The 20,917-nt window shown below is 45.9% G+C and overlaps 1 protein-coding gene across 2 annotated transcripts in view; it reads left to right on the top strand.

Moving 5' to 3' along the window:
• The window catches only part of B4GALT5 (beta-1,4-galactosyltransferase 5), a 71,842-nt gene extending 54,791 nt beyond the window's left edge, over positions 1–17,051 (top strand). For both annotated transcript variants that reach the window (XM_068987121.1, XM_068987120.1), the window contains 7 exons: positions 7,511–7,624; positions 8,587–8,711; positions 9,803–9,919; positions 10,542–10,729; positions 11,666–11,788; positions 15,413–15,514; positions 16,406–17,051. In XM_068987121.1, the coding sequence (XP_068843222.1) occupies positions 7,511–7,624; positions 8,587–8,711; positions 9,803–9,919; positions 10,542–10,729; positions 11,666–11,788; positions 15,413–15,514; positions 16,406–16,553 (917 nt within the window). In that variant the 3' untranslated portion in view covers positions 16,554–17,051. The remainder of the gene's footprint in view (positions 1–7,510; positions 7,625–8,586; positions 8,712–9,802; positions 9,920–10,541; positions 10,730–11,665; positions 11,789–15,412; positions 15,515–16,405) is intronic.
• Positions 17,052–20,917: the final 3,866 nt, after the last annotated feature.

The following is a 20,917-nucleotide window of genomic DNA, read 5'->3' as shown; positions in this document are numbered from 1 at the left end:
CCACCTGGGAAGCCCTCCTTTCTTCTTAAAAGTTTGCAAAGAGCAGGCTGTCAACTCTTCAGAACTTTCCAGCCACGTTGTGGCCTCACAGGACACATGGCCTGAAGCCTGCCCTATGCCTAGAAGAGGAGTCACTGTAGCTCCTGAAGCCAAGGGCAAAGGTGGGCACAGTCCACCATCTGTGGCACTCAGTGTGAAAAGGGTCCCACATGCGTCGCCTCGCTTGACTCGCGTATGGCTCCCTTGGAGAGGCAGGATTTTGCTTCCATTTTTCCCATGTGCACATAATCTTGGGGGTGTTGGTGTGGTTTAGTCCCGTGACTTCCCCTAAATCCCGCCCCAAACCTGCTTCTGGTTGTGTGATAACTCTTTTGACTGAAGGATGAAGCCGTTCAGAGCTCTTTCCCCCTGTGTCACTCTGGATAATGAAGCGTGTATGGTATCCTGACCTTTACCCCGTCCGAGTATTCAGGCCTCTCCAAGGGCAGAGCATGCTGGGGCTTCTCGCTGGGCCATTGATGAGCTGGTCTGTTTTCTCTCAAAGTCAGAGGGCGTGGAGCAGGTCTCTGTCCCCCCACCACTGCCGGTCTTACAACACAAGCTCTGTTAATTCCCTGAGGGCTCGTCATCCTAGAAGCTGAGCAGAGAGTGAGTTAGCCTCTTGGAAGGCTTATCCAGGGACTCATTATTATTTGAATTTGCATGTGTTTATCTTCAAATTATCATCCACTAAAATAATTCTTTCCGGCATCACTTGAGTCAGACTGGTTAATCATCCATTTTGAGTTTAACGTGTCTCTTTTCCTCGTAAATTGTAAGTCTTTGTTGTTGGGACCTGATTATGATGGGGTTCACACTTTGTTTGCATTATCTCATGGCCTCCTCATGAGAGCTCAGGAGGATAACTGCCGTGTCCCCATTTTAGGGGCAAAGGGGTCAGAGCACACGAGTTCTAGGACTCCGTGCCGTGGTGGGGTTGGGACTTGCTGACCTCTGAACCCCAGCAGCGCCCTCCTTGCCTGTGTTGTCTTTGTACCCCCGGTGCCTGGTACCCTGCCTCATACACAGGAGGCACAGAGTAAATGATTTTTGAGTGCACGAGTGGATAGATTTAACAAGGAAACCCACCTTTAAGTGTTGTGGCCTAGATCCGAGATTACCATCTTGATTGGCTTCTGTGTTAATTGGCACATCCTTGTTGACTAAATGTTGAATAGGAAACATCATTTCATTGGAGCTTATCTAGTAAAAATGAACTCTTTTTAAAAATTCATTTCAAAGTCATTTTCTGCCTAACACAGTCAGAGAGAGCGTTTGGGACCTAAAGCTGCTGAGGTAGCCAGATAACCATCACTGCTGACCTGGCCACTCTCGCCAGGAGCTTGGTGAGAGTGGCCTGGCTGAGATAGTTCGTGAACTGTGTTGACCCACCCTGAAAAAAGTGCTGTTGAACACATCTATGTTCAGAGGTCTTCAGGAGGCCAAGTGTGGCTGAAAAGCTTAGTGTCTCGTTGAAGTAATGCCAGCTTTCTTCACCCTTGAAAGCAAACAAGGCTGCTGCCTAAAAAGAATGTACCTTAAGAGATCAGGACCATGACCTGGAAATAGCCTGAAATAAGGGCTTCCCTGGTGGCTCAGTGGGTAAAGAACCTGCCTGCAATGCAGGAGACCCGGATTCAATCCCTGGGTCGGGAAGATCCCCTAGAGGTGGGAGTGGCCACTGCCCCAGTATTCTTGCCTGGAGAATTCCACAGACAGAGGAGCCTGGTGGGCTAGAGTCCATGGGGTCGCAAAAAGTCGGGCACGACTAAAACGACTGCGTATGCACACAATGATGTGCAGAGCCTTCTTGTCACCGAAAGCCGCTGGTATGTGAGATTGCGAGTCCAGCACGGTTTGCTCTGAGTGGTTGAGAGAGATGCTCAAGAGACTGTTGGCATCAGGAGAGAGTTCTCTGGGTTCATCCAGGTCAGCCACTTTAGTCATGTGTTTGAGGGGAGTGGTGGGGTGGCCTGGCATTTCTCATTCTTAAATACAAATTTCCAGGCACCATTCTACCCAGAGAGACAGTTCTTCTCTCCGTATACATGTGCACATACACACCAACCTCCCCACACTGATGACCTGAGTCCCCTTCTGGTCACGTACTCAGAAAAACGTTCTCTTGCCCACATCCTTCAAAACAGGTCTGTTGTTGTAGACAGATAAAGTCATTGCCAGGATGTTTTGTACTGTATTCAAGGAGGTGGATACTCTTAACCTCTTTCTCTCTGGTTTTGGGTGGTCAGTCCGTAGTCGTAATGTCTCCTGTCCCAGCAGGTAGTCATCCTTAAGTGGGCTAAATCCTGAAGAATGCAGATTCTTTGTATATTACGAGTACTTGTTAAGATGTCCTGATGACATCTTTCTAGTGTGTGTGTATGTGTATTTTTCCCCCACTTTTTTCAAACAGAGAGGCAGGTGCTTGGCCTTTTCACAAATGGGGAGAGAAAGCAGTGATTCCTCCTGGATCTGTTGGTCAGCACTGTGAGGTCCCCACTCAGCTGGATTTGGCAGTTTGAGGGAAAAAGCAGAAGTTTAGCACCTCCACTTATTGCGGTAGCAACATAAACCTGAGTGCAGATTGGACTTCCCTGGGGGCTTTACAAAATACTGACGTCTGCACCTCACGCCCCGGAGAAGGCAATGGCACCCTACTCCAGTACTCTTGCCTGGAAAATCCCATGGACGGAGGAGCCTGGTAGGCTGCAGTCCATGGGGTCGCAAAGAGTCCGACACGACTGAGCGACTTCCCTTTCACTTTTCACTTTCATGCATTGGAGAAGGAAATGGCAACCCACTCCAGTGTTCTTGCCTGGAGAATCCCAGGGACGGGGGAATCTGGTGGGCTGCCGTCCATGGGGTTGCACAGAGTCGGACATGACTGAAGCGACTTAGCAGCAGCAGCACCTCATGCCCAGAGGTTCTTATTTAATAAGTCTAGGGTATAACCTGGGCACAAGGATATTTAGAAAGCTTCCTAGATGATTCGAATATTCAGCCAGGACTGCCGAACCACTGATGTAAAGCAGAGTTGACCAAGTAGGCTATTTGAATCTACAGGTAGGAAGCATGTCCTCTGTTAAAAATGTAAAAACAGTTGCCTTCTTTGCTGCCTATCTCCCTTGCTGGAAGAACATGTTCTGGTTCAATATGGTTTAGATTTAAATTAAAAAGTAAAATCATGGCTATAGAATTCAGCAGGCTGGCTTTTTCTGTCAACGATTCCCTCATTCAGTTGGGTTGTACTTTAGAAGACCAAGAAATTGGTGTTTGGAACCCCTGAGGAGAGTAGGCAATATAGTCCGCCCGTTTCCAGGTGGCTGGAGGAAGAGAACCAGGGCCCCACAATAACCAGGCGCAGTTTTTACCATGGCGCGCGTGCGTGCGTGCATGCTAAATTGCTTCAGTCGTGTCTGATTCTTTGCCATGTCACGAGCAATTAATTTTCTCTGCCTCTCCCACTTTAAAAGGCTTCTACTGCTAGTGGGAAGCTAGATTTTGTTTAAATTTTTACATAAAGAATTGAAAATTAGAATTGATGGAATTAGGATTTGGTGGGGTGGGGGTTCTCCAAGGCGTGGGGCAAGGTTATGGACTTTGACTTAGGACTTGTATACTTGAGGTTTTCTTTTTTTAACAATGACATTATTAATTTAGTAGCCGGAAGAAGAAAAAAAAGTGGTCTTTTGTTTCCTGCTTGCTGCTGATGAAACAGGAGGGAAGTGGGCAGGGGACAGCCTTTAAAAGAATGACGTAGCTGTTGAATATGACATAAACTGGTTAGAACCGGCTAGATCCAAGATGGTGGATGAGTCGACTTCTACTAGACTTTGAGCCTCAGTGCAGTTCATTGTAACACATCCGCAAGCGGAATGACAGACCATAGGTACCACGACAGTTCTGAGGCTGACCATAAAAGGTCAAAAAGTGGGTGGTGACCCAGTTCCTGACAATCTCCACCCCTTCCCGAAAATAGTTGCAATAATCCTCCCACTCATCAGCCCATGAAATACCAAGCCCATAAAAACTACCCACCACATATTTGGGGGCCTGTCATCTTCTAAGATGGGACTTGCCTGGTGGCTCAGTGGTAAAGAATGTAGAAGGCGCAAGTTCCGTCCCTGGGTTGGGAAGATCTCCTGGAGAAGGAAATAGCAACACACTCCAGTATTCTTGCCTGGGAAACGCTATGAACAGAGGGGCCTGGTGGGCGACAGTCCACGGGGTCACAAAATTGTCAGACACACTGAGCAACTAAACAATAATGACAAATGTCAAGATCATCAACCCATAGTTTAATCAGGCCTCAGACTTGCACCAGGCACGTATCCTCGTAGGAGTTCTGTATAGGGTGCCTTGCTTTCTTTGTCTGTAAAAAGGTAAGAGATTGGAGGACCCCCTTCATACCTCCCTCTAGAAAAAAGGCATTTGCAATAAAGTTAAAACATCACTGAAATAACAGTAGATATTGTGTGTATGTGTGTGTTTTTAGTGCTGTAAACCCTTCAAAATAAGAAGCACGAGAAAGGAGACCACCTCAAAAAATTATAAAAGTTGGAAAGCAGATGGACCAGTGATAATGGACTTAACAGACCCAAGAAAACTCACTGCTAATGTGCGACAAGGAAAGCCAACCACCTCATAGTTGATACCCCAGAATTGCTCAGAAGCTCAGAAGTTAGAATATCAGCTATTTCTGGGGATAAAAATAAAGGTGGCAACTAAGATAAAGATGGGTTGAAAGCTGTTTAAAAAGCAGTCCAATATTCTATCCCCTAACCTGGCAAAGTACTGGAGACTCAATAACCTCCAGCTAGAGATCATAAAACAGAGGGCCTTTCAGCTGGGGCACCTGGCTTTTTTCAGGGTGCCCCCAGCTTTTCCTCCTCCTGTTTCAGGATGCTTGTAACAAAGACTGTACCATTCTGGCAGGAGATTAGAATGACTTCTCTGGGGAACCTGACCGGACCAAGAAGAAAGACCCAAAGATACTGACCCTGGAGGTTTCCCATCCAAACCTCTGACCAGAACACCCTCCAATGAAGAACCTCCATTCAAACACTTCCAGTTAGCTGATTCCGAGCCCCACTCTTAAATGTTAGCAGATGGCCAAGCATCACTGTGCCGGCAATCAAAACAAGTAACAGATTGGAAGAAACGGTATGCTGGGAGGAGAAAACTTAACCATCACACATGTTCTTGAGGGTCAGAGGACAAGGATTGTAAACGTGGAACAAGATATTGAAAAAGATGAACATTCGGAAAATTAAAGGGACACTTGGAAATTAAAAAAAAGCAGGAAATGATAAAGTACTGGATAAAATTGAGGAAATCTCTCTGAAGGTAGAGCAGAAAAATGGCAGGATAGAAAGTCAGGTAGAGAAGATGAGAAAATTATAGGGCCAGGAGGCCCAACATCCAGAAAGAGAGCCCAGAATACAGAAGGCAGGAAATTATCACCACAGTGATACCTCTGAAAAATTCTTGAACAGGACTTGAATCCCCAGACTTCAGAGGCCACTACATTGCCAACACAGTGGGGCAAGCACACCAATATCAAATTTCCTGAACAAAGAGAAAGTTCTTCACACTTCCAGAAAGAAATTACTGTCACCTTTTACAAAGAACAGGAATTGGAATGACTGGACTTACAGGCCCACAGGACTCTAGAAGGAAGTGGAACAGCACCTTTACAATTCCAAAGGAAAATTTATCTCCAGCCTAGAATTCTATAAAACCCATGTATCAACTGAGGAAGAATAAAAAATAATCAGATATCCAGGGTTTCAAAATCACTTCCGTTTCCCCCCTTTTAGGAAGCCACTGGAAGAATGTGCTTTACCAAGTGAAAACAAAGAAGTTGAAGTTAGGAAAACTGAGGTTCGACACTCTAGGGAGATGAACGGACTCCCCTGGCCACTGATGAAGGGAGATCCCAGAGTAGCCCGAGTGGGTCAGGAAGACCCGTCCACATTGGAGTGGGTTGGGAGGCGCTGGACCTTAGCAAGAGGAAGACCTGATGCCTGTGTCTTGAGGGGAAGTGAAGTGGCGAAGGGCAAGACATCCACTTGTCATCATTCCACGTAAAACGAAGCAAACAGGAAAACAAGACAATTAATCCAGGGGGGGCAGAAAACTTGGCAGGAAAGGAAATGTAATCATCCTTTCCACATTTCTCAGCAACAGAGAATGTTTATTGAATCATCATAATAAAAATACTGAAGATTGTCCTAACCACAATTAGCATGTCTCACTGTAGGGATACTGGAGGATGGGAAGGGTATGTGTGTGGTGGGGGCAGGGGAGGAAGGGTACGAAATCTCCATCCCCCATAGTGAGAAGTTAACAGACCTAAAAACGAAGCATCGAGATCAACTGTATACCATAAAAAAGAACAAAACTGTGCCATTTGTAGAGATGTGGATAGACCTAGAGACTGTCGTACAAAGTGAAGTCAGGCAGAAGTATCGTACATTATGAACACATACGTGGAATCTAGAAAAGAATGGTTCTGATGATCTTATTTGCAAAGCAGAAATAGAGGCACAGACATAGAGAATAAATAAATATAAATATATATATATATCAAGAGGGGTGTGGGGTGAATTAGGAGATTCGGGATTGACATATATATATATACTACTGATACTCTGTATAAAATGGATAACTAATAAGAACCTACTTTATAGCACAGGGAACGCTACTCAGTGCTCTGTGGTGAACTAAATGGGAAGGAAATCCAAAAAAAAGAGGGGATAATGTAAATGGATACCTGGTTGACTTTGCTGTACAGCAGAAACTAACACAACATTGTAAAGCAAGTATACCACAATAATGAAAAAAAAGACACCCCCCCAAAAAAGAAAAGACTGGCTGTATAGGCAGATAGAGATAAATACTAAGGTATGCATGTATGTACATGTTAGTTGCTCAGTTGTGTCCGACTTTTTGCAACCCCATGGACTGTAGCCCACCAGGCTCCCCTGTCCATACGATCCTCCAGGCAAGAATACTAGAGTGAGTAGCCATTCTCTTCTCCGGGGAATCTTCCAACCCAGGGATCAAACCCAAGTCTCTTGCATTGCAGGCAGATTCGTTACCATCTGAGCCACCAGGGAAGCCCAAAATACTAAGGTAGTTGATTAACAGAAGTGAGAGCATTTCCTTTCAGAAAGACATGGGAGGGAATGCTGGTTTCTCTTTTTTAGTTATGTTGCAGGGTTGTTTGACTGTGAACTGACTGCATATAAAACTATAATAACAGTGAGAATAGAAACACTGGTGAAATAGTATCATCTGATTAACATTTCTATTGATGTATTCAAATTTCAGCTGAAGGGCTAAGTCAGCATCCTGCCTCACCGAAAGATAATGACTTAGAAAAATCCTTGTTTGGTGGGCATCTGAGAATTGCAGAGATGAAGACTTGTACCAATCGGAGCTGCCTTTCCTTTTCTTCCCTCTCTAGATTATCCTCTCGACTTGAACCACAGCGAATCCTTCCTACAGACCACGACTTTTCTTCCTGAAGACTTCACCTACTTTGCAAACCATACCTGTCCCGAAAGGCTCCCTTCCATGAGTGAGTAGAGTGCTTGCTTATCTTCCTCTGCTTTTAAAACCGATGTCCTTCTATTTGATTAAAATAAGAGGGAGAGTGTTCTTGATCTCTCGATATGTCTACTTACAGAGAGATTGCAAGCTCCTCCTGGCCCTTGGAAATAGGAACTATGAAGGTTGCACGTGTCCTGGCTCCTCGGCAGCCCTTCTGCAGGGTTGCCTCTGCTCTGGTGCCATTTCCCACCACATTTCTCACTCTTTGCTTTACATGTTCCACTTCCTTCGTAACTTGAGGTCTGTTGAGATATCCTTGAGAACGTGTAGGCAACCAGCCTTGTCTTTTACTGTAAATCTCACACTGATTGTATAACTCATTTAATATGAGGGAAGTTATTTTCTTAACAAAGTGCTGGTTAAGACAAATTCTTGCATCTTTTCTTTCTCTTCCTTTTTCCGCTTCCCCTTCCCGTCCCCTTCCCTTCTTAGAATCTCGTGTGTAATCTAGAGCAATGACAGTGTACTCTTACACCTTTCCTGTGCTTTGGGGCTTCTTGGACTGGCTTCTTCCTGACTTGAGTTCGAGATGATGCATGTTCTGAGTTTGGCCATGACCAGTCAGGGTCACTGATCAGTGAATCAGGACAGCGTGTCTGCACTCGGCTCAGGAGCACACAGAGATGCTACCAAGCTCAGCTGCTTTTCTCCTTCCTCTTTGAGAAGTTCAGCTGCTTTTGTACTTTTGTACATTTCTTTCTACATCTTTGGTGGAAGCAGAACTCCCAAGTCTTTATTTCTTGGTTTGCTGCTTTACCCAGAAATAGGGATGAACTGAAACCCAATGGGTTGGGAAGCAGACGTAGGGACTCCCTATCCTTGTTAAAAAACACAACCCACTGAAAAAGCACTGATCTACGCCAGAGATTACAACCCTGAACGTAGGAATTTCGTGGCCTCTTACTATTTTTTTCTCCCATCTCTGTTCAGAGGGCCCGATAGACATAAACATGAGTGAGATTGGAATGGATGCCATCCATGAACTCTTCTCTAAAGACCCAACCATCAAGCTGGGCGGTCACTGGAAGCCGTCGGATTGTGTGCCTCGATGGAAGGTAGGGTGGGGTCAGACCCCAGGTGCTGGGAAGCCTACCTGGACTTGCTGTCATGTCGATCACCCTGGATTCCACTCTGACACTTTGTAATTTGCACCCTACTTACCACTTACTGCAAAGGATTTGCATCTGATGGGAACATAGTGGAGGAGTGGGTTTCCCTGAGGACTCTGCTGTAGCCGCAGACATACGCATTGTTCTGGTCACTGAACCAGGACCCTTTTTCTTCCTTCCAGGAATATTGGTTAAGCAGTGGGGGAGGGGGGGTGGTTGGTCTCTCCTGATAGATTTGCAGAAGCCATCTTCACAAATTCAGTGCTTTGTGCTTTATTTGGCATTATTGCCAAGAATCTGGTGGATTAAAAAGAACTATCTAGCCTGTGAGAATTGTTTAGTTTTTTTTCTGCATGACTGTAATCAGGAGACATCAGTAGTGTGGCTCAAGCTTGACAGTGACTTAAGTCAATTCTTTCAACAAGTATTTAGTAAACTGCTTATTCCCTGCCAGCCCTGTGAGATGCTATAGTACAGCAGCGACCAAGCAGATCTGGAACAAAGCAGTGTTTCCGCTCCATCACTGGGATATAAAATCAACTTAATGACCAGCGTTAAATATATATATATAGATGTTTTTTCATGTCAGTTAAAATTATTCATTTAGTATATGTTGATAACATGGGGCTTCCCAGGTGGCTCAGATGGTAAAGAATCTACTTGCAATGTGGGACAACCCCTGGGTCGGGAAGATCCCCTGGAGAAGGGAATGGCTACCCACTCCAGTATTCTTGCCTGGAGAATATACAAGACATAGAACAAGGCTTTGCTCTCATATAAAGGAGTGTTAAGACATCTCACCTGCCCTCCTAATCTCTTAGTCTAGTGTGCTTGGGACAAGCACACCCACATTGTTCTAAAACAAGCTGCGCTAGAATAAAGAAACAGGAGATACTATTGACATAAGGGGTGACTGCAGAGAAGTGGAGGGTAAGGCAACTCCCTGGAGGCCCCCAAGCGAGCTGGGCTCCAGTGCTGTGGGAGCAGTTGAGGGGACTCGCTGACCGGGTGGCCTCTGTCGCTATGACCCGCTGCAGGTGGCCATCCTTGTCCCCTTCCGGAACCGCCACGAGCACCTCCCGGTCCTGCTCCGACACCTCATTCCCATGCTCCAGCACCAGCGCCTGCAGTTTGCGTTTTATGTGGTGGAGCAAGTGAGTGGCCTGCCCTTCTCTCTTCTTTCTCTTCCAAGACTACTACTGAGAGAGTGTCAAGCTGATCCATCCTTGGGGTTAAGAGCCCATAAGATCGAAAACTCACGATTGAGTGGCTCTGTGTGGGGCAGGGAGCAGAGGGTGTCCTGCGCTCCTCCGTGGAGATGCTCAGTACTAGCAGGTCTGAGTGCTGCCTGGAGCTTCGTTTACCCTTGAACAAAGGCCTCTTGTGGGCTGGTTTTGCTGGAACTGCTTTGGGTATTGTCTTTACATTTCAGACCCAGGAAGTTCCCGGGAGATAAGGGGCTGCAGGGAGAAATGGCTGTGTTGTTCTTCCTTCCGTGTAGTGGGTTGGGTACCCTTCTAAATGCCATTACACAGCTGACTCTCTGCCTTCAAAAGGCCTTGGGAGAGAGAGGCTTAGGTTTATCCTTATTACCCTTTTTTATTCCTGAGGAAGTTGAGGCCAGAGGTCAAGTGATGGTGAGTCAGTGATGAACCAGGCAGGACCCACCACCCTTCCGGCCCAGTGATCTCTCAGTAAGCTCTCTTTTAGGCAGGGCTGAGGCAGCAAAGATTCTTCTTCAAGAGTCCTTTAAAAATAAAGTTCTGCTTCTTTTAGGTTGGCACCCAACCCTTTAATCGAGCGATGCTTTTTAATGTGGGTTTTCAAGAAGCAATGAAGGACCTGGACTGGGACTGCCTCATTTTTCATGACGTGGATCACATACCAGAAAGTGATCGTAACTATTATGGATGTGGACAGATGCCAAGGCACTTTGCGACTAAACTGGATAAGTATATGTATCTGTGAGTATTATTTCCTTTTAATTAAAGAGGTTAAATTTAGAAGGATGATAAAAGGTGCAAGGATGACCAAATCAAATTAGCTCCAATGTGAATCGCAATCTACTGATGAATGGATAAACGAAATGTAGTATATCCATCCATATGATGGAATGCTATTTGGCAATAAGAAGAAATGAAGTACTGATCTATGTGACAGCCTGGATGAACCTAGAAAACGTTATGCTCAGTGAAAGACAACTAGCTACGAAAGACCGAGTATTATATGATTCAGTTTGTATAAAATGTCCAGAATAGGCAAATCTGTAGAGACAGAAGGAAGAACAGTGGTTGTATAGGGTTGAGGAGAGTAGGGAGAAATGAGTGACTGACTGCTGATGCTGGGTACAAGGCTCCTAGGGTCGGGGAGGGGCGGTGATGAAATTGATTAACACTGATTGTGGCCATGGTTGCAAATCTCCATGAATATATATTTTAAAAAAGCCATTGAATTTTACACCTTAAATAAGTAAATTAGGGACTTCTCTGGTGGTCCAGTGGCTAAGACTCCATGCTCCCAATGTGGGGGACCAAGGTTTGATCCCTGGTCAGGAGACTAGATCCCACATACTTCAACAAAGATCAAAGACCCCACCTGCTACACTCAGACCAAACCAATCAATCAATAAATGTTAAAAAAAAATAATAAATGGGTAAGTTATATGGTATGTCAGTTCTGTCTCAATAAACCTGTGATTAAAAAAAAAAAATCAGTTAGAAAAGAAATTTACCTGGGTTGATGCATTTGGCCCGAGGAAACCATTTCAGGTGGTTCGGGGCAGTAGCACAGAGTATTGTTTTACTTAAGACTTAGTTCTCCCATGAGATGGCCTGTTCTACGGGGGAAAAAGAGAACACCCTTTCATGCACAGATAATTGATGCCATACATCTCCTTTTAGGCTTCCTTATACTGAGTTCTTTGGCGGAGTGAGCGGCTTAACGGTGGAACAGTTTCGGAAGATCAATGGCTTTCCTAATGCGTTCTGGGGGTGGGGTGGAGAAGATGACGACCTGTGGAACAGGTATTGCCCTTCTGATGTCTTCTAGAAATGCTCCCTTAGGCTCTCCAGACTAGCACTGTCTAGTAGGAATATGACGCATTCAGTTCAGTTCAGTCGCTCAGTCGTGTCCAACTCTTTGAGACCCCATGAATCTCAGCACATCAGGCCTCCCTGTCCATCACCAACTCCCGGAGTTCACTCAAACTCAGTCCATCAAGTCGGTGATGCCATCCAGCCATCTCATCCTCTGTCGTCCCCTTCTCCTCCTGCCCCCAATCCCTCCCAGCATCAGAGTTTTTTCCAATGAGTCAACTCTTCACATGAGGTGGCCAAAGTACTGGAGTTTCAGTTTTAGCATCATTCTTTCCAAAGAACACCCAGGGCTGATGTCGTTTAGAATGGACTGGTTGGATCTCCTTGCAGTCCAAGGGACTCTCAAGAATCTTCTCCAGCACAACAGTTCAAAAGCATCAATTCTTCGACGCTTAGCTTTCTTAACAGTCCAACTCTCGCATCCATACATGACCACTGGAAAAACCATAGCCTTGACTAGACAGACCTTTGTTGGCAAAGTAATGTCTCTGCTTTTGAATATGCTGTCTAGGTTGGTCATAACTTTTCTTCCAAGGAGTGTCTTTTAATTTCATGGCTGCAGTCACCATCTGCAGTGATTTTGGAGCCTCAAAAAATAGTGTCTGACACTGTTTCCACTGTTTCCCCATCTATTTCCCATGAAGTGATGGGACCAGATGCCATGATCTTCGTTTTCTGATTGTTGAGCTTTAAGCCAACTTTTTCACTCTCCTCTTTTACTTTCATCAAGAGGCTTTTTAGTTCCTCTTCACTTTCTGCCATAAGGGTGGTGTTATCTGCATATCTGAGGTGATTGATATTTCTCCCGGCAATCTTGATTCCAGCTTGTGCTTCTTCCAGCCCAGTGTTTCTCATGATGTACTCTGCATAGAAGTTAAATAAGCAGGGTGACAATATACAGCCTTGATGTATTGCTTTTCCTGTTTGGAACCAGTCTGTTGTTCCATGTCCAGTTCTAACTGTTGCTTCCTGACCTGCATCTAGGTTTCTCAAGAGGCAGGTCAGGTGGTCTGGTATTCCCATGTATTTAATTTTCAATGTTCTAGTAGCTCCATTTAGAAAGATTTAAAAAAGGAAAAAGGTGAAATTAATTTATTATATTAATAAAAATATTTTAACAATTATACTTACCGCAGTATATCCAAAACAATACCATTTCAACATGCAGTCCTATAAAATTTATTTTAATATAAAATATTGAGATATTCTACATTCATTTTTTTTTCTTACTAAATCTTAGAAATCTGGTGTGTACTTTACATGCATAGCCCACTGCACTGAAACCTTCCCAAACCAGAGGTCAGATATGAGTTATATTTACACAGATTTATCCTTCCCATCAGGTAAGGCTCATATTTTAAGTCTGTAGGAACAATCTCATGTGTGAGTAGTGTCAAATAGTATTTTTGTACAGTAAGTAAATAATAGGGGCTTCCCTAGTGGCTCAGCAATAAAGAATCCACCTGCCAGTGCAGGAGATGCCGGTGCAATCCATGGGTTGGGAAGATCCCCTGGAGAAGGAAAAGGCAACCCACTCCAGTGTTCTCGCCTGGGAAATCCCATAAACAGAGGAGCTTGACGGGCTACAGTCCATGGGGTCACAAAGAGTTGGACACAGCTGAGCCACTAAACAGCAGCCCAGCAACTATGCCATTTTTACATAAGGGATTTGGGCATCCTCAGATTTTAGTAACTGCAGGGAGGGTGCTGGAACCAGTCCCCCCACGTGGAGACTGAGGAACGACTATATATCACAATGAGAGTATAATTTGGATTCAGAGGAGGCTGGTAAAAATTCAGATAATACAGAAGTGTATAAACAAAAGGGGCTTCCCTGGTGGCTCAGCGGTAAAGAATCCACCTGCAATGCAGGAGTTGTAGGAAATGCAGGTTTGATCCCTGGGTCGAGAAGATCCCCTGGAGGAGGGCATGGCCACCCACTCCATGAACAGGAGCTTGGCAGGCTACAGTCCATAGGGTCGCCAAGAATTGGACACAACTGAAGTGACTTAGCATGCACGCACGCATATAAACCAAAGAGTGTAAGTCCTAATCCCCATTGTTATCCTGTTTCCTTCCCAGGAAGTAGCCATTTGAACAAGCAGTTTCTTTATAGTTCTTTCTATTCATACATAAACAACCTAGACACATCCCTTCTCCCCTTCCAATCATGTCAATACAGAGAGCCATTTCATTATTATTACAATTACATGGTATTTCCTTGTGTAGACAGATAGCAATTTATTTTTAATCCTCTCCTAAACAGTGTTGTTTAATTTTGAGCATCTTTTGTTCACATGAGCAAATATTTCTGAGGTTAATTTCCTGGTTGCAGAACTGCAGAGTCAAGAAGTAAATGCACTTTTAAAATTTTGATAGTTATTGTCTGATTTTCCTCCAGAAAAAATTGCAGAAGTATTGTGACCAACAGTACATAAGCGTACAAATTTTCTTACCGCACCACCTGCTTTTGGATATAAACGACCATTGAAATCTGTGCCCCATTTCAGCACAGCAGCTCTTGGACAATTCTTTCTCAGTCTGATGGGTAAAAATGACATCTCATCCTTTTAATTTGGGTTTCTTAGGAACCTGATGAGGATGAGCACCTTTTCCGTACTGGTTTGACTGGTTTCTGAATCTAGTTGGGCTCCCTTAGGACATCTGTTCTGCTGGCTCATCTTTTTTTTTTCCCCAGCTCAGCAAGGAGTCCCTCAGGCCAGGAATGTGTGACTGGTTTTCCCCAGCACCCCCACACAATTCCAGGCACACAGTAGGCATTTCGTACATATTGATCAAATGAGAGGGAGAACACATCTTCACCCTGTCAGCCCTCCATATCCGTGGGTTCTGAATTTGAGGATTCAGCCAGCTATGGATTGGGGGGGTAGGGGTGCAGAATTCCAAAAAGTTCCAAAAATCAAAACTTGGATTTGCTCCCCGCAAGCAACTATTTACATAGCATTGAGGCTAGAGATGATTTAAGGTCTGCTGGAGGATTTGTGGGGGTTTTATGCAGATACTATGCCATTTTGGGCTTCCCAGGTGGCTCAGAGGGTAAAGAATCCACCTGCCAATGCAGGAGACATGAGAGACACAGGTTCCATCCCTGGGTCAGGAAGATCCCCTGGAGAAGGAAATGGCAACCCACTCCAGTACTCTTGCCTGGAAAATTCTGTGGACAGAGGAGCCTGGTGGGTTACAGTCCATGGAGTCACAAACGAGTCAGACACGGCTTAGCAACTAAACAACAAACAAGCTGACTGAGAGGGGGCACGTGTGCACCTGTCTGCAGGGGGACCCACATGGTTGTACCTGTCACTGAGACCCCATGTCAAACCTAGGGAATTTTTAATTTCTTTTTTTTTCCCAAAACTTTTCATATTGTAGACTTCTTTTCTAAAACCATGAACTTATCCAGAGGGAAAGTGACTTGAATATATAGATGCAAAAGAAGCACTGTTGTTCAACTTGGCGTTCCTCAGCCTTGGGATAGGTTTGGTCTCACCTGTCAGACTTGATCATTTTACCCATCTTCTTTGTCTTGGACAGAGTCCAGAATGCAGGCTATTCTGTGAGTCGGCCAGAAGGTGACACAGGGAAGTACAAGTCCATTCCTCATCACCATCGAGGAGAGGTCCAGTTTCTTGGAAGGTTGGTGCAGTTTTTTTAATTCCTCATTCAAAAGTCCTATATTTCCAGGGTCCTCAAGCATTGCAGTCCCTGGGCTTGCTCCTCACCCCTTCCAAGGTCTTGTTCAGACAGCTGTTTGAGAGTTCCTGTTTATCAGTCACTTAAGTGTGAGGCAGGTGTTTGGGGGCAAAATGATACTATTGGTGAAAAATGTGATTATAAGATCTTTTCAGGAAATCACTCCTCCTCCTCCTTAAGCTTTGTAGTTGTCTGCGCTGTAGCCTTCAGGGAGCTGGAGAAAAACCCTTTCGGGTCAAAGTCTGCGTAAACTCACGCTCGTGACAGAGTTTGGCACCCTCTCTGCGAGCTCGGTTCTGGATGGGTGTCCCTGAGCCTCTGTGTGGCTGCAGCTGCTTTATCACCCTGTACCAACCTTCAATGAAACAAACTCCAGGTCAGGCTGAGCAGAGGCGAGTGGATGGCGTGCCTCTCCAGGTCCTTGGGAGTGGCTCTTTCTGTCTTTCGTTAATTGTTGGGAGGACTGCCCTCAACGACAGTCGACCCGACTGCATGAACTGTTTTCCTGGGGAGTAAGAGGGCACTGAATACAGATGGAACTTTCTCGTCCCCCCATTTAACATCTTACCTCCGCTTCCCCACTCAGGGATCTCGGGCGAGCCAGTTAGGATTGTGAACCTCGGTTTCCTCCTCTGCCGAGGGGCAGGCGCGTTAAATGAAGTCCAACGGCTCGCGTGAAATAGGCGGTGTTTCCAGTTCTGATAATGGCGCGCAGCCTGGAGGAGCCTAACGGCTGATGCCCCGCCCTGCGGGGCCGGGCAGGAGCGTGGTCTCCCCGGGTTGTGCTGCTCGGGCCCCTCGCTCAGAGCCGCCCCCTGTGCCCCTGCTTCACAGGTACGCTCTGCTGAGGAAGTCCAAGGAGCGGCAAGCGGTGGACGGCCTCAACAACTTGAACTACTTCGCGAACGTCACGTACGACGCCTTGTATAAAAACATTACCGTCAACTTGACACCCGAGCTGGCTCAGGTGACTGAGTACTGAGCAGAGGGGGGAAGAGTCGTTGGCTTCCCCCACCGCCCCCAGGACAGCAGCCCAGGACGCGTCTCGGGGGGGGCGCTCCCCAGGGGAAGAGAACAGGAAACCCAGCGCCTCCTGAAGGATCACAGGGTTCAAGGAAAACAAAATGTGAACAGAGCACACGCACAAAAACGCCTTCCCCGTCCGGACCCGCCGGGGTGGAGGGAGGCGGCCGGGAACTGACCTGCCCTTTTCACAAGACCGACGTCTGTCCTGCTGCCCTCCTCCCCGGCCTCCCGCCCCGTCGTCGCCCCGTCTCAGCCACGGGCCTCCGGAACCGGAACCAGAACCGGAACCGGAAGCGCCCCGGAGCCTCTCCCCCCGCGAGAACGGCCTGGGCAGCTTCTTGGCCTCCAGAGCAGAGAGGCAGACCCGCCGCAGGGCAGCTGTGTTTTAGGAAGAGCAAAAGGAAACTCCACACAACCATCCTTCTACATCTCTGGTGTCCCCTCTCTTTCTCTCTTTTTTCTAAATTACCTGCTTTGGGTGGGGATTGAGGGTGGAAGGGGAGGGCTTGGGGAAGAGAAATAGACATGCAACAATCACTTCTTGAAGAAGTATAATTGTAAATAAGCCATGCAAAATGCTTTTTTTTTTTTTTTAATTTAATTTTCTAGCCGGCTCCAACTCAAACCAAGGGTTTATACATCAGATCCTGTATTGGTTTGGCAGACGCAGGAACTCGGCTAAAAGGGAACGACAACATCTCCCCGGTTGCTGTCACTGTGGAAGGGAGTGGATATAGAGCGTGTCATGGCAGAACGAAACAGTCCAGTCATTATTGCCAGTGGCCAACTTCTGCCTCACCTCCCATCCCCTTTTCCAAAAGCGTTGCTCTTGACTTTGGGTTTGGTTTTCTCTTCCCTGTTGGGCAGTCCTTCCCAGTCCCAGCCTTGTGCTGAACAGGAAGCTGTGGATAGTGCTGTCCTGCCTGAAGCAAACCCTTCAGGTGGGCCCACTGCACACTGCTGGCTCTCTCACCTTGGTGTCTCATCCTTTCCTCAGCATCAGGAGAGAGTGGGGTGTTGGTTTTTCCTACTTTCTGATTCTCTCTCTTTCTTTGGCTTGCTCTTGTGGACCGTGGCCACAGTTTCTGAAATCTGTGCCTAAATTACCAACCAACTTCAATGATTCCGCTGAATATTCCCCTTTTTGGTTCCTGGAAAGTTTCTTTTTTTTTCAGTCAACATTATTAACTAGTATTGGGTTGACCAAAAAGCTGACTTGGGTCATTCTGTACCATGGTACGGGAAAACCCAAATGAACTTCTTGGCCAGCCCAGTATATAGAATCATGAGCAACTGAATGATGTGGAACTTAGCCAGGGAGCAGGTGACACTTGTGTGCTGCGGGTCAACTGGGATCCAGGCTAGACCAAATCAAAGCTTTGGGATTAGATTAACAAAGCTGCTGGACAGACAGACACAGGAGCCCACGTGCTCCTTTTACTCCCCCGTGTGCTTTTTTGAAGTCAGATTCTAAATTGCATTTGAATTTGTGCCTCTCTGGTTTCCCCTGAGCCAAATCCCTCACCTAATAGTCCCCTTTGGCTCCTGCAGAATTCTGAGAAATACCAGGTTTCCCTCATCCTTTTCCATAAAACATATTTATGTATCCATACTAAAGAGTACTTTCTGAGGAGTACTTCATAGTTTGTTTGTTTTTTTTTTTTTAATTGCCTTGTTTGCCTTCAGTTTCCTTAATTTTCATGGTTTACATGGATGTGTGTGTAGGGGCTATATTTGTGTATATACACATGGGTTGGGGTTTTTGCATGTGTGGGTTCCATGGACGTATGATCCCCACAAGCTGTGGGAGTGATTGGCCAGGCCTTGTTTTTTTTAATGTGTGTTCTTGTTCTTTCGAAGAAGAGAATGCTATTTAGAAAAGAAATCGCATTGCAAAGCTCTTACCAGCTCATATGAGAGAGCAGATTCCTGCCCTTGAGCACGCTGGTAAGTTGTTATAATGTTTTAAAAGAGTTTTGAGCATTTCATGCTTTAAAAGACCTTCACAGGGAACACGACACACGAAGTTCTTTTGGTTTTCCTTTGACGTAAGGTGCATAAAGCAATAAAAATTTCTTTCCCCCTTCCTCCATGCGCCCCCAGGCCTCTGTGCTGGCCTGGCCTCTTCTTTCTCTGAGAGCTGTGAGCTGCTTTCAGTGTGACAAAATTACGATGTCCTTTGGAAGAATTTGCCAGGGCAGACTGGTCATTGGTCAGGGATGGCCCATGTTTGAAGCCTTTCATTAGCGTATTTGCCATAAGAACAAATGCTGGCAGAAAGCTAACAACACCTGATTTGATGAAGAAAATGCTGGCTTGAGGACAAAAGGAAAAGTCTTTCCAGGGCTGGAAGTTGGGTGACTTAAATCATCTTGCAATCATGTGTGAGTTTGTTTTATCTGTGTGAAATCTCTTACTGTGCACTGTTAATCATTTATCCACTAAACTGAGTGGGGAAATGTAAAAGCAAAAAAAAAACAAAAACCACAGCCAGCCCCGTGTGCTGTTGATAGCGTGAAATTATCATGTTAAACAACAAGAACCAAATGTGACCTTGCGCATATTTTGGCAGCTGAAATTCCTTAAGGCTATCTAATGGTTGACCCCTTAAATCAGCCTTGTCTTTTGATTGCAGTGTGCAAGGAAAAGTTTTCTTTCACGCTGATTTTTTTTTGGGGGGAGGGAACGTCCACAAAGCTATTCATTTTGACAATACAGGGCCTCCCCTAAGAGCTGCCCCGCCACAAACACCTATAGCCGAACGCCAGCCACGCGGACTGATGGTATCCACTCACCAATGACGATGACATTGAACTAGCTTATTTCCATCACTACGATTTTTTGAGCTTGCTCTTATGTTTTAAGAGGTGCCAGGGGTACATTTTTGCACTGAAATCTAAAGATGTTTTAAAAAACACTTTTCACAAAAATATAGTCCTTTGTCATTACATTATTTACTCATGTGTTTGTACATTTTTGTATGTTAATTTATGAATGATTTTTTCAGTAAAAAATACATATTCAAGAACCAAACCTTGGTGATCGTCTCTTTTTGTCCAGGACAGTTTGACTTCTTAGAGTCTTGGCTTCTGCTTTAGCCGGGCTGACCTCAGGGTGGTCCTGAGAGAAATACTGCCAACCCAAGCCCTGCAGTCAGGCCAGTTGAGTGAAAAACAATGCTGATGTAACCAAAGCATCGAACCCCCTGTGCTATGGGGCATCCGCCCACACTTGGGTCTTCATTCAAGAGCTGGCCCAGGAAGGGGATTCCCTGGTTAGGATTTCATGTTTCCACTGAAGGGGCCACAGGTCCAATCCCTGGTTGCAGAGCTAATATCCTGCGTGCCAAGTGACCACAACAGCAAAAGATTTAAAAAGGGGCTTCCCTGGAGGCCTAAGCTTCCCTGGTGGCTCAGATGGTAAAGAATTGCCTGCAGTGCGGAAGAGCTGGGTTTGATCCCTGGGTCGGGAAGATCTCTTGGAGAAAGGAATGGCAACCCACTCCGGTATTCTTGCCTGCAGAATCCCACAGACAGAGGAGTCCATGGGTTCGCAGAGAGTCGGACACAACTGAGCAACTTAACGCTTTTATTTTCCCTGGTGATCTAGTGGTTGACTCCACACTTCCACTGCATGGGTCACAGGTTTGATCCCTGGTCAGGGAACTAATAGCCCATGTACCCAGAGGTGTGGCCAAAAAAAAAGGAATTGGCTCAGGTAATGCCCATCAAGTCAAATCAGACACCTAGACGAGGGATAGGGGAGGGTCGATGGAGTTTGCCTCCAGAAGGTCCTCGGGCCAGTCTAGAGTTTGCCATCTGCCTGTGTCTACTTGGAGGTTGTAATCATAGCTTCTTTTTGTTGAAAGTTTACTGCTGACTAATATTCTGTGGAAAGTTCTGTGTCCAGGTCCTAAGGATATAACGGTTAGCAAAATATAGGTCAGCGGCCTCGTAAAGCTTACCTGTCCATTTCTCCTCCTGCACTCCTGATGGAAGGTAGGATTTAAATGACAACCACACGAAGTGCCATAGGGAGGTAACTACAGACCGTGAGTGCATGGTCGGGAAGGCATCCCTGAGGTGCAATGGGTGAGCTGAGGCGAGGTGAACAGGGTACCCCGGTGAGGAGCGGGCAGAGCAAAGGGCACAGTGGGCAGTGTTGGGCTGGGGCGGTGGACGGGGCCAGACTGCAGTGCAGGCCCTGTGAGCCAAGGTGAAACATTTGGGTTTGATCTTTACAGCAGTGGGTTCAAGCATTTCCAGTAAGCAAGGCTATGTGATATAAAGTGAAAAAACTAGTGACAGTGTTAGACACTCA

This window comes from Capricornis sumatraensis, chromosome 15, assembly GCF_032405125.1.
Source record: "Capricornis sumatraensis isolate serow.1 chromosome 15, serow.2, whole genome shotgun sequence".
In the NCBI taxonomy this organism is placed as follows: domain Eukaryota; kingdom Metazoa; phylum Chordata; class Mammalia; order Artiodactyla; family Bovidae; genus Capricornis; species Capricornis sumatraensis.
This window is presented reverse-complemented; position numbering and strand designations above follow the sequence as displayed.